The 13,309-nt window shown below is 50.4% G+C and overlaps 1 protein-coding gene across 2 annotated transcripts in view; it reads right to left on the bottom strand.

The window, feature by feature from the left end:
- Window positions 1–13,309, bottom strand: part of CSMD2 (CUB and Sushi multiple domains 2) — a 678,038-nt gene that overhangs the window by 94,175 nt on the left and 570,554 nt on the right. For both annotated transcript variants that reach the window (XM_068966215.1, XM_068966217.1), the window contains exons 40-42: window positions 11,141–11,257; window positions 8,101–8,310; window positions 2,733–2,921 (exon numbers count right to left, since the gene is read on the bottom strand). In XM_068966215.1, the coding sequence (XP_068822316.1) occupies window positions 2,733–2,921; window positions 8,101–8,310; window positions 11,141–11,257 (516 nt within the window). The remainder of the gene's footprint in view (window positions 1–2,732; window positions 2,922–8,100; window positions 8,311–11,140; window positions 11,258–13,309) is intronic.

The raw sequence follows: 13,309 nt of genomic DNA, 5'->3' as shown, positions 1-13,309 counted from the left end.
GCTGCCAGATGCAGCCAGGGGAGACAAAGGACAGCAAGGATACCACGGCATGTGATTCTGATCTGTGGCTTCACAATCTCCTGGGACACGGTTGAGTGTACCGGTGTGGCTTCACAATCTCCTGGGACACGGTTGAGTGTACCGGTGTGGCTTCACAATCTCCCGGGACACGGTTGAGTGTACCGGTGTCTCCCGCCTATTGTGGAGCGTGCTGTCAACATGGAGTGTTGAGGGAACATTTTGGGGGGAGCCCCTTGTCTGATCCTGGGGAGGGGGAGGGAGTCCTGGCAGAATTCACTTTTAGACTCAGACCTGAGGGATGACAAGGGCTACACAGGTAAGGCAGGAGAGGAGAGCAACGTTCTATGAGGAGGGACCAGCATGCGCTCAGAACCAGGGGCAAGAGGGGCAAAAATGGAAAGCATTTCAGCTGAGCTGGAGCGAAGTGTGAGAGTGGAGAACACGGGGAGGTCAGCGGGGTCCAGGTCCCGAGGCACAGCGTGCGCTAGCTCCAGGGGGCTGGACAGTTACCCCAAGGGAGGTGGGAACAGCTTGCTAGCTTCTCAGCAGGGCTGTGTCTGGAGTACAGTAAGTCCCCTACATATGGATGAGTTCCATTCAGAGTGGGCATTTGTGAGTCCAATTTGTTCATAAGTCCAACAAAGTTAGCCTGGGTACTCAACTAACACAATCGGCTACATAGCACTGTTCTGTGATAGGCTTATAATACTTTTCACACGTAATACACTAACTAAAATGTTAAAAACAAACAAATACAAAAAATAAAGAGAACATGCTTAATCTTACAGTCTAGTACCTTGAAAAGCAAAATAGTACAGTACAACAGCTGGCACACAGGGGCTGGTGTTGAGTGAACAGGCAAGAAGAATTACTGCTGGGAGGAGGGAAGGGAGGAGGTGGGAGATGGTGGAGCTGAAGAATCGTCAGCCACAGGAGGTGGAGGGCAAGCCCAGCGTCACTCATGCCGGCTGCCGATGGCACAGGTTCTGGCTCATTGCTGGAATTAGATGCACTTTCGCATCTTTGAAAGTTCGCCACTGTACATGAATAGCTTCAAAGGCTCACCACCCTCCCCACACTGTGAAAAGTGGACTGAGGAACACAAGACTGAAGGCTGGGAGCCCAGTGATAGGCCTCATCTAAGTGACCTGGATTAGGGTGGAGGCAATGCATACAGACAAGTGGATGTATTTGAAGGGCAATTAGGATGTAGAATTAGCAAGACTCAGGGACTAGACAGGATAAGTGAGAGGCAGGCTGCCCAAACTGAGTAACGAATAACCAGGGGACTAGAGGGGCCTTTCACTCTAGTGAGGATTTCAATGTAATGGCAGAAAGAGGATGGCTTCCATTTTAAATACATTAGGATTTCGGTGCTTCTGGATAAGTGAAGATATTTAGTAAGGAGTTGAATGTGCAGGTGAAGAATCGGCAAAGAGATAAAGGTTGCAGACACAGATAGCATTTGGAGATGTGAGGGAAAGAAGAGGAGAGAGGCTGGGAAATAACTTCAAAGAACAAAAACACTTAAGGGACAAAGACAAAGATGACCAAAAACTTGGCACAGGCAGAAAGATAATTGGAAATGCAAGAGAAAATGATGTCCTCGTCTAAGCTAAGGGAAGCACTATCTTCGGAGGAAGAAAGGTTCATGGCTAAAGATGTCTGATGGGGGAAACTGCTCTTCCCTCTCCTGTGATGCCATAAAAAGGAGCGAAAAGGAAACAAAAGTCCACAATGAAGCTTGTCATAGAGAGGGTGGCCAGCCAACAATTCCAGAATGGTAGACTGATTATGCATGGGGATGATTTTGAAAATTTGAAAATCTAACTGGGAATTTAATAGTTTTAGTGGTTATGATCTTATATTTTAACACCAGAATAGCTCAATTGTGCAAGCAAGGTGTCTTTTTCTATGGAGAGTTAATACTTTTCCAACTCATGGATTTTGAACCAATTACTGTGCTGGGCACTTGACATGTGCCGTCTTGGAATCCTCTCAGCTCTTATGAAGAGAAGCCCCATCATACTAAGGAATAAACTGGAGCTCAGAAAGGTGAAGCAGTTCAGAGGTAAAGCCTAGGGTGATCTGATTCCAGAGCCGAGGCACTTTCTCCTGAATCATACTGTCCTCCTGCTAAACCCTGCCCTTTCCAGACAAATCTCAGCTTCTCCTCAAGGAAAAGGAAGGGAAAATGGGACGGAGGTGTGTAGACAGGGATAGGGACAGCATGAGCTCCTGGTCCTCCTCCACCCTGATTCTGGTTAATGAAGGCCCAGGAAAGTATCCCCTGTAGCTCTCTGATATCCTCAACTCAGATCTCTCTAGGTTCATGCAGGAGAAGGGGAATAAGTTGGGGGGTATGAAGAGAGGAAGAAAACTTTTCTAGAAAGATGCTTTCTTCTCTTCTCCCTTTAGGAAAGCACCATGATTGACTCTCTACCCCTCAGCGTACCAGTGTCTTCGCTTCTGACTGGGATATCGAGCCCATGAGGTTGGCTGTTCCCAAGGGCTGAGAATGTATTCCTTTGGCTTTGACCTGTGTCTCCTCCAGGTCCTCCCTAGCGTTGGCCCAGAGCTCAGTCCCATCCATATGAAAACATGATGAACAACATTTGCTAGGATCTCCTAGCATGGGTGATCCCACAGAGCAGGCATGTGCGTGAACCCTGTCCCAAGAAAGAATCACCAGGACTGACTGAGGAACATACCTTCACACCTGGGCAGGGGGTGGTCCCAGTTCCGGTTGGTGCCATGTTGACATGTGAGGACAGGGTGGCCCATCAGCTGATACCCTGGGAGGCATTCGAAGGTCACTGACTGTCCAACATTGTAGCCAGCTCCCCGAACAATGCCGTTGGCAAAGGGCTCTGGGTCTGGACATTCCTGGAGTTCATACGCTGGGAAAGAGTAAGAGAGAAGGTTTTTTTTTTAATTCTCTCTGGGCATTTTCTCCCCATCCAGGTGTGCCAGGGAACTGGCAGGTGGCGCTAGTGATAAAGAATCTGCCTGCCAGTGCAGGAGACACGAGACGTGAGTTCTTATCCCTGAGTTGGGAAGATGCCCTGGAACAGGAAATGGCAACCAACTCCAGTATTCTTGCCTGGAATATCCCATGGACAGAGGAGCCTGGAAGGATACCATCCACGGGGTTGCAAAGAGTCAGATACCACTGAGCACACAGACACACAGGGAGTTAGCAGAGTGCTGGAGAACCGAGGCAGGGACTCAGACAGGCCTTTGTCATTTTCTAGTTGTTGGCTCTGGCCAAGTGACTTCAGTTCTGTATGCCTTTGTTTACTTACTTAGCAAACAGTTACTGTGAGAATCTGATAGGATGATACACGCACACAGCTCTTCACACAGTCCTGGCACGTGGTAAGAATGCAATAAGCATGCTGTCTGTTATTGCTGCTTTCATGGGAAAGGGCGGCCCAGGAAGACAAGGTTAGATGGAACCATTATTCCTTCAGCACCTCGTTGGGGCTCAGCATTGACTCTGGCTCTTTTCTGTTGCTTATTTCATTCAATCCCCATAACCACCAAGATCACAAACACAGGAAGCAGTCAGATGAGCACCTAAGTGGGGTCCTTCTGACTCTGAGCAGTTAGAACCTCTCAAGAAGGAAGAAACACGGGAGTAAGCCCAGCCTGCGGCAAGGAGAGGAACTTTTCCGAGGGAATCGCTGGGTTAAAAGGAATGTGTGGGGACTCCCTGGGTGGTCCAGTGGTTAAGAGTTTGCCTTCCAATGCAGGGCGTGTGGATTCAATCCCTGGTCAGGCAGTTGGGATCCTACATGCCTCGTGGCCAAAAACAAACAAACAAAAAAACGTAGGACAGAAGCAATGTTATGATATATTCAACAAGAGACTTTAAAAATGGTCCACATAAAAAAAAGCAACAATAAAATAATAGGAATGTGTGATATTCGTACAAGGGAGTCCCTCCAAAGAACAAGAAAGTTGCTTCCCTGAGAATGGGTGTGCCTGCCTTGAAAGGAGAAGCCTTAATGGGAGCAGCTGAGCCAACAGGGAGAAGTCATTGAGAGGTTTGCTGAGCACACGTCAGAGAGCCAGAGCCCTCAATTATTAATAATCGGATCCACAGGACAGTAATTGGACTCACTCAGCAGGGAATCAGCAGAGGGAGCATTCCTACAGTGGGAATTCTCGGGGGGAGTGGTTGAGATCAATGAATGCTCGATGCAAGTCGGTGCCTCATCACGTGCGATAACAATGTAAAGAACGATGATCACGAAGCAGCCCCTTCGCGTGATGTGTTTCCTCTCAGTGCCACGCAGGGAGGTCCCTGTGGGCAGAACTGGGCAGGTTTCACTGGGAAATCATGAAGGTAGGACTCCCCTGGGGGCCCAGTGGTTAAGAATCCATCCGCCAATGCAGGTGACTTGGGTTTGATCCCTGGCCCAGGAAGAACGCACATCCCGGGGAGGCAACCAAGCCTGCGCACCGCAACCACCGAGCCTGCATGCCACAGCTACTGAACCCTCGTGCCCTCAAGCCCGCGCTCTGCAACAGGAGAAGCCATGGCAATGAGAAGCCCGCACACTGAAATGCAGAGCAGCCCCCGCTCGAGGCAACTAGAGAAGGCCCACGCAGAGCAACAAAGACTCATTGCAACCAAAAATGAACAAATAAAAATTTTAAAATAAGCAGAAGTTTTTTTTTTTTTTTTTAAAGAAATCATCAAGGTAGTTGGGTGCGTTGAAAAATCGAGCAGTTCCGGAGAGACTGGGTGGGCTGGGCGGCCAAAGGGGCACGGCTCTGTCAGCAGAATCGGGTTTGGGCGATTTAGCAAGTCTTAGCAGAAGTGAGGAGCCTGTAGGGAGGTGACTGAAGGATGAGTGGAGCCTTTAAGGAGAAGTCTCAGTGGGAAGAGAGGGACCCAACGATGTGGGCGGGCCTGAAGACCGAGGGCTGGTGAGAGGTCACGAGCAGCCTGGAGGAGAGTGGCTGGGTCTCTCTCACAGGAATCATTTCCAGGGGAAGGAGCTGGCTTTTCACAAAAGGACACTGAAGTGAGGGCTCCGGGACCGCTTTCACAGGGAGAGGAGTCTCAGAGTCTCTTCCACCAGAGGAAGCTTCAGAGGGAGAGGTTGGGCCTTGAGGGAAGACAGGACCCCTGAGGAGTGGAGTCATTAACTTCAGAAAAGGGTTCTGCGGGGAGAGAAGTGGAGGCTACAATGGGAGCAGATAGTTTCAAACAAAGAGACATATTTAAAAAATCAGCCACGATGAGGCCTAACATTCTGGAACAAGGCCATTTTGCTACATTCTTAGACACACGATCTCCTGAGAAATTTTAACGGAAACATTAAGCCTATCAGGCTAGGAGACCTGGCAGGAGTAGCTTGTGCTGCTACTAAAAACGCTACAAGGATATTTACCTGAAGAAGGAGAAAGAAAACTCCAGGTTAGGAAGTCCAGAGTGTCTAACGAGGGATTTTGAGGAAAAGTAAGGAGTTGTATTTCTTCCAAACAAAGTCTGGGGACCACAAAGAGCTGGGACTGCTGGATACAAATGGCCTGAGTGGAGATGTAGGTCTTTTCATAAAAGAAAAACCTAGGGCGAGTGGTCAGGTGAAACTCCACGGGGCCAAGAACATGGGTCTAGGGGGCAGGGAGAATTATTTGGGCCTGACACATGGCGGGGCCCTCAGTGGGAGCAGCTGGGCCACCGGAACTGGAGACAACCTAGTCCGGAGGATGGGCCGTCTTGAAGGAGAAGCCACAGGGCAAGTTTCAGAGGCCACGTCTGAGTGGGGGCGGCCACCCTGACACCAAGGGTGGCCCCACAAGCCCTGTCAGGACTGTGGCAGCGGGCAGGTGGTGAGGAAGCAGCTGGGCCTGTGACCCAAGGGGAACATCCAGGCAAGTCCTGCGGAGAAATGTGCGTGAGTCGGGGGAGCTGGCCCACCACAGAGTGGGCATTGCTGAGGCTCTCATACACTTGGGGCAACTCAGGCCAAGCTGCTGGTCCTCTGAAGGTGAGCTCGGGACCCCTCCTTCCTCTTTCCACCCTTTGCCCCTGCCTCAGGTTCCTTAGAGAACCTGGCCTCTGAACACGTGGAGCCTCAGTGCGAGTGACGTTAACGCAGAGTGCTGGCCCATGTCTGGAAGCCTCAGGAAGGAGCCCATGAGCCTCAGGTGAAGCTCCTCAGAGAAGAAGGCTTGGTGAGTCTGGGAGGGGCTGAGGTCAAGGCTCCTAACTTCTGCAAGGAAGCAGGGCATCCGAGGAGTCTGCAGGACTCAGAGGGGCAGCTCTGACAAGGACAAAGTGGGCTTAACACACGGGAATGCAGGGAGCATGTGTGCTCTCACCGCCTGAGCTCCTGGGTAGGGCTGTGCCCGTCACAGGGCTGAAGCCAGTGCACGGGGAGGCCCCAGAGCACGGTCCCCACCACAACGGTGGCGTCATCAGACCCTGCATTCATCCCAGAGGAGGAGCTCAGGGAGAGCCCTTGGGCCCAACTGTGTTCACTCAAATTCATGTAGAAGTTCTAACCCCCTGCCCCTCCCCCACTCTTCAGACGTGATCATATTTGGAGACAGGATCTTCACCTACCTTTACCTAAATTAAAATGAGGTCTTTAGTTAGGTAGTCTTAGCCGTGTCTGACTCTTTGAGACCCCATGGACTACTTTGCCAGCCTCCTCTGTCCATGAATTCTCCAGGCAAGAATACTGGAGTGGGTAGCCATTCCCTACTCCAGGGCATTTTCCCAAATCCAGGGATCGAGCCCAGGCCTTCTGCTTTGCAGGCAGTCTTTACCGTCTCTACATTTCCTGTTTTCACAAGAACACCGGTGATATTGGATTAGGGCCCACCCTAATGACCTCAGACAGCCGGGCAGAACGCCACGTGAGGATGAAGCCAGAGGTGGGGGTGATGGTTCCACAAGCCGAGAAATGCCGACGGTCAGCAAACCGCCAGAAGCCGGGGGAGAGCAGGGAACATACTCCTCCTCGCAGCCCTTGGAAGGAGCCAGCCCTGCCCTCCCCGATCTCAGGGCTTCCAGGCTCCAAGGCTGTGAGAGTAACTCTGCCCCTCAAGCCCCAGTCTGTGGTGTACTGAGAGAGCAGACCTCGGAGACCAGTACATGCAGAGCCTGAGAGGCACCCTGGCCTCGCATGTGGGCCTGAGTCTCTCCTGGGATAGACTGTGGCCTTGGGACGTATGGTGACCACTGGACAGGCCTCGCTGCCCGCCGGGGTTGTGCACCCTGCTTAGGCACAGGCTTGCCCAGGTAAGGCTGACCGCTGCCACGAGCCCATCCGCAGCCCGCCGGGGCGGGGGGTGCAGTTGCATCACCGCCAGCGAAGTGGCATTTACTGGGAAAGAGGCTGGGGCTTCTCCCTGCCCCTCCCTTGGCGTGAAGAGCCCAGCTCCTTCTCCTGAGGCGTCCCAGGAAGGAGGTGTTGGGCTGCCCCAGGGCCCTGGGTACAGCTGCCCAGGTGGGCACAGCTACACAGCCACAGGAGAAGTCTGAGCTGGGGCGGATGGGGCTTGATCCAGGAGGAGTGGGCCAACCACAGGACTCCAGCTGAGGACGGGGGAGCCGTGGGGAGTGTGGTCCAGCCTCACACAGGGAAGCCCTCAGCGGGAGGAAAGGGCCCTGCTGCTGTCTCATTGCGATGGCTCAGCGGGCGCTCCAGGACTGTTACCAGAATCGTTACTGGAAACCTCCATTGTATCACAGGACGAGCTTTGCGGGGTGTAACTGACACACAGGGGAGGCCCTGGAGGAGGAAGTGAGGCTTTGGAGGCCCCAGGGCAGGGGGGAGGGGGTGGTTGGAGGGGGAACTGATGGGGCACTTGCTCTGAGGAAGCTGCTGACTGTTGGGTCTGGAGCCGAGATGGCGCTTTGGGCTGCTGCCCTGGGAAGCTCTTGTCCAGGGGGTTTGATAGCCTCTGTGGGGCCAGAGAGACATGTCACAGCGGTCAGGCCTGCCTTCCACTACTTGGCCTCTGGTGGGTCCCCTCCTCCCCTACGTGGAAGGCTGGGAAGATAGGTGATGGTGGGTTAAGAGGGGGGGATGGATGGACCCTTCCTGTCCTCACCCTGATACTCCAGCTTGAATCCCGGCCGGTTCTGGGAGTGGTCGCTGTGGAAATAGACGGTGGTCTCGTGTGACGTGGAGAGCAGGGCGCTGGGAAGCTCACTCCCGCTGAATCTGCCCATCATGCGGCTGGTCTCGTAGGGGCCATTCCGGATTTCTATGAAGTCGTGGTTGGGCTCAGTGGAGAAGTTCAGGAACTGGATGTGAGCTCCTGGGAGCAAGACAAAGGCAGACAGTGCCCAAGCAATAGAGTCCTGCATCCGATGTGCTGACTCCTGAGAGCATCACCTGCCAGAGCCCACGTGTCCCCACCACCGACTACCCACCCTGTTACGGGTCCAGAACACACATGGAAAATCGCTGGTCAGCCCAGTCTCTCATCTTCAGGCAGGACTGAACTTAAAAGTGTATTATTCACTCAAAATGAAAGGCATCAGTCATATCAGAGCTCCACCCCCACTCTCTTTTATTTCATGGAAAATGAAGTTCAGGGTCAACACCTGACTTAATTTGGGATTCACATGTCTAGTATCAGTATAAGGGCAGCTTTGATAAAATAATGTTTTAACTGAAAAATACTACCACTTAAACACAACTACACCTGATCAAAAGACATGACCTTCAATACTAGTATTCTCTAGAACACTTACAATAATTCAGAATTTAGAAGGCTACATCATCCCATTGGTTCTATTAAGATGCCAAGTGAACTTTATACTTTGGGGTCTTATTAATCAAGATCTAACAATGCAACAGGTTAAATGGATTTCATTAGGATCTTAACTTACATATAAATATATTCTTTGAACAATAAGTGGGGGCTACTGATATCAATTGATTGATAAGATTTCTCAAAATTAGATTACTATTAAAAACGATATTGAAGAAATATATTTCTGAGCATAGGAAAATGTGCGCAAGGTTAACTGTAAAAATCTGACTGCAAAGTAGTGTGTCACATACAATTCTAACAGTGACTAGAAGACTATTCACTGACTCACCAGCAAAGTTTATCGAGCATTTCCATGCCCCAGGGCTGTGCTAGGGGAGCGTTACACAGGGGGGAACAAGGTCTTTACAGGGCCCTTGTCTTCATGATGGTGAGGTCTAAGCTGTGAGTGATGATTTCGGCATGGTGGGGCTACAGATACATTGGGATTTTTATAATTTGCTCATCTATACCTTCGAATTTGCTTAGAATAAGTGCATAGGAGTGAATTTTTTGCATCTGATTATTTAAATAAAGACTTGACATATACTGTTGAAGAGACCCTTCGTATCTCCTGCCCTTTCCCACTGCTCTTCTCCCTACAGAGGCAGTCGGTCTGTTGAATGCAGAAGATATCCTTCCAGTTCATGTGTTTAGATTCCTAAATGTATATCTGATTTGTTTTAAACATCTGCATTTATTATTATATTATATATATAGTTTTGCAAGCTTAAATTCAGCATGTGTTTTTCAAGGTCTTCCCTTGTCAATGCAAAGATACAGTTCATTGATTTTTAACTACATATTAATTAATTCCATTTAATGAATTACCCGACCACACTATTCATTCTTCTATTAACACGTAGATATTTTCCAGATTACAGATAACTTGACACGGAGCACCTTTGTACATATCCGCGGAAGCTACAGTCTACCTCCCAAGCGTCATCCCCACAGGGATTGCTGGTCCATTGAAGGGGCTCTTTAAGGACGGGCTTCCCTTGTGGTTCAGCTGGATGCCAAATTTCTGAATTGCACTGCCTGACTGCCGCCATCTAGTGGCAGACGTTTGTAAATGCGGTGGTTTTTAAACACTGAGACCAGGGGTCATTAGGGACTGTTTGGAATCCAACAGTAACTGGAAAGCAAGGGATCTGGTCTTCTGCGACTGGTCCCTGCAGGAGGCTGACTGCCTGGAGGACTTAAAGATAGAGGTCTCTGGTGGCTGAACATCAGGCCTTACAGAGAAAGTGATGTGCCTCCCACTTAAACTTCTGTTTTCCTTTGGTTGTGGTCCTGCCTCCATCCTTCTATCATCTGAGGTTCTTCTGGTTCATGTCTGATGCAGAGTTAGAGGGTCTCCCAGCTCTTTTTCCCTCAATATCTCAAAATCTGGAGTTCCCAAGGCTGCCAAAGTCATCATCACTTTGCAGCCTGATCATACACCTCCAGTTTCCTTCAGAAGATGGTACTTAATATAACTCAAACTACTGAGGGAAGATTTAGAGACATCCAAGTAGGTCGCTTTCTCTTGAAAGTCTCTTCTCCATCAGAAGACCCACTTTAGGATGAATAATAAAGGACAAAAGAGGTGGTCTTGACTTCTGGGGTCACAGACTAGGGGATCACAGGCCTGTGCAGGAGTGATCCCCTTGGGACATTTCATTCCTAGGCGCAGAGCAATGACTTGGATGACCTATGTGTACAGCCTGTAATTTCCACGTCAACACAAATTCTTTGTCTCTTCAACAGAAATATTAGGGGTTAAATTATATTCCCAGTGCACAACACATGAACCTTCAGTAATTAAATTTTGTACCCAGATCAGTGTCCTCTATACCCACCAACCTCCATGTCTACATTCACACACACACACACACACACACACGATGTTTCCCAACCTCTAAGGCCAGCCAGAATGTGAGGATAAAGAATGCGAACTCAATTTCACATTGACCTTGGCTCAATTTAATTAGGATGAGAAATTAGATATTGGAGTTAAAAGCCCAGGTTGAAGTCCAGTCTCAGTAAAATAGATTGTCTTTTTCTTTTTTCAACCATCCCTGAGCAATTTCTCATTCCACATTCCTGGATTTTAGCTCACAGCTCTAATGATAAAAATAATAATGGTAATCCCTGAAGTTTTTTCCCTACTTTATGTTCCCAAAGCACGTTCATCTCTACCATTCCTAATGGATCCTCTGGACTGCACAGGAGCTCAACAGCTGAGGAAGCAGAGAGGCAGAGAGCTGAACTGACTCGGCCAAGGTTATGCTGAGTGATGGCGGTAGACGGTTGCTTTAAGCCCAGAGGCCTGGGCGTGAAGACTTACCAAAGCCCACGGGCAGCACTATTTTCCAGGAGCAGTCCATGTTGCTGGGGTAGTTGCCTGGGAAGCCGGGGCTCAGGATCACCCCCTCCATGTCGTCCACTGTTCCCCCACACTGCGCTGTGACCGTGAGACCAGACTGGGGGTTAGCACAGCAATGAGGCAAGAACAAGGCCACGCGGCGTTTGGACTTTCCTAAGTTAATTTCCCTTTGAGAACCCAAAGGAACCTTTAATTCATCTCCCTAAAAAACTGCACACAAGAGAAAACGGAGTATTACATCCAGGAAGGGAAGAAGTATACCCTATGTCTGCCCTGCTGTCTACAAACCCAAGTTATGGATGCTTGACCTTGAGCATGCCCTTCAAAGGTCAGTTTCCTTAGTGAGGTCATGCAGCAAAAATGGTGTGCCCCAAGAGAAGTGTGACTGTCTCCTACAGGATTCCCCAAATCTCCCTCTTTTCATTGTCCAATCAGCTCTTCTGGGACTGGAAAAGAGGAGGAAGGAAGGGGACAGACAGCGACATGTTAAGTCCCTGCTCTGTGCCGGCACCAGCCCAGGCTCTTATTCCACGGGGCTGGGGGGTCAGCAGAGGGGCCCCACCACGAGCCCACCCTCAGAACACTGACACGCGCCCTGAGCCAAAGTGACTGTGAGCCAACCACAAGGGGCTGGGGCATCTGAATCTCCAATCAAAATGACTTCAGAGCCAGAGTCGCCTGAAATTACAGGGCTGGGGCACAGCTGCAGCCTGGCCAGTTCATGTGGATTCTTTTTTTTTTTGGCTTAGACGGTAAAGCGTTTTCCTGCAGTTTGGGAGACCAGGGTTCAATCCCTGTATCGGGAAGATCCCCTGGAGAAGGAAATGGCAACCTGCTCTGGAAAATTCCATGGATGGAGAAGCCTCATAGTCTACAGTCCATGGGGTCGCAAAGAGTCGGACACGACTGAGCAACTTCACTTTTCAATTTATTAGGAAAGGTTGTACGTGCAGAAAGGGGTTAGCCCATCACGGAAGGCCAGAAGAAGGTGCCGAGGGGAGGAGTATGTGCCGGGCCTATGTGAACCCCTTCTTGGGAGAGGGTGGCTGGAGCACACAGATCTGAAGGGAACAGTGCTGCACGCAAAGCAGGGGCTCCAGCACTGGTCCCCCATCCCAGCCCCGGTCCCCGTGCCAGTACTCCCACTTCCTGGGTGATTGGGGCCAGCTCTAAGTTCCCCTGCCCCAAACCTCCAGACCTGGTTCCCTGCCCCTCCCCAGCACTTGTGTCGCAGGGTGGTTGTAAGGTTACAACAGACAGGACTTCACTTGGGACAGGGCCTGGCATGCACAGTAAACCCTCAGCCCAGGGCGGCTGTGGGGCTCTGAGTGGTTCCCTGGGCAAGGCCTTCGTCATACAGGATGGGGAAAAGGGTGGACCAGTCCCATGGCTGACTGCTCTGCAGACGAACAGGCCCTGCACCCTGGGGAGAGCACAGAAAGGCAGGGCCATGTGCTCCAAGGACATGCCCTTGGCTCACCTTGCTTCCCACTCCAAGGTTAGCCTTGCACTTGCCAGTTGGCGAGCATCAGGGCATCCTGGTTTCTCATTCCTCGCTCTGCCACTTTCTTTTGAATCCTAAAAACCTTAGTTTTCCTCTTTGCAAAACTGAGGGTGATGACCCCTGCCCTGAAGAGCTACAGTAAGGAGACATATAACTCAGGGTCTGGCACTTGGCAGACCCTTGATAAACAGACATTCCCCTTGCCCCGACCTGACTAGACGCTTCTGAGCATGGAGACTCTGTCTTTCCTTGTACCCAGTGATCTCTTCATCACTACTCAGCACAGAAACCAAACCAAACCAAGTCCTCCTTCCACGGGGCACACTCAGCCTTTCTCCATCAGTGTTTTCCATCTGTCTGTCTCACGAAAAGTCACAGAGGGAAGCCCCCAAAATGCCCAGAGGTTCCATATGGGGTTTGGGGTTATATGGAATCAGAATGGTTGTCACCAGGTTTTGGAATGGGCAAGCCACTGCCATATTTCATTTGGTGGACAAAGGTTTCCAAAAGTCGTGAAAAGCCTGAGAGTTAAAGCTTACAAAAACCCTCAGTCTAAAGATCCCACCTTCGAGCAGACCTGCAATACCAAACTTCCTTTGGATTTGAACTTAATCCCAGTGGGATGT

Source organism: Capricornis sumatraensis, chromosome 2 (assembly GCF_032405125.1).
Source record: "Capricornis sumatraensis isolate serow.1 chromosome 2, serow.2, whole genome shotgun sequence".
In the NCBI taxonomy this organism is placed as follows: Eukaryota; Metazoa; Chordata; class Mammalia; order Artiodactyla; family Bovidae; genus Capricornis; species Capricornis sumatraensis.
Note: the sequence above shows the minus strand (reverse complement) of the source record. Positions and strands in the feature narration are given on the sequence as shown.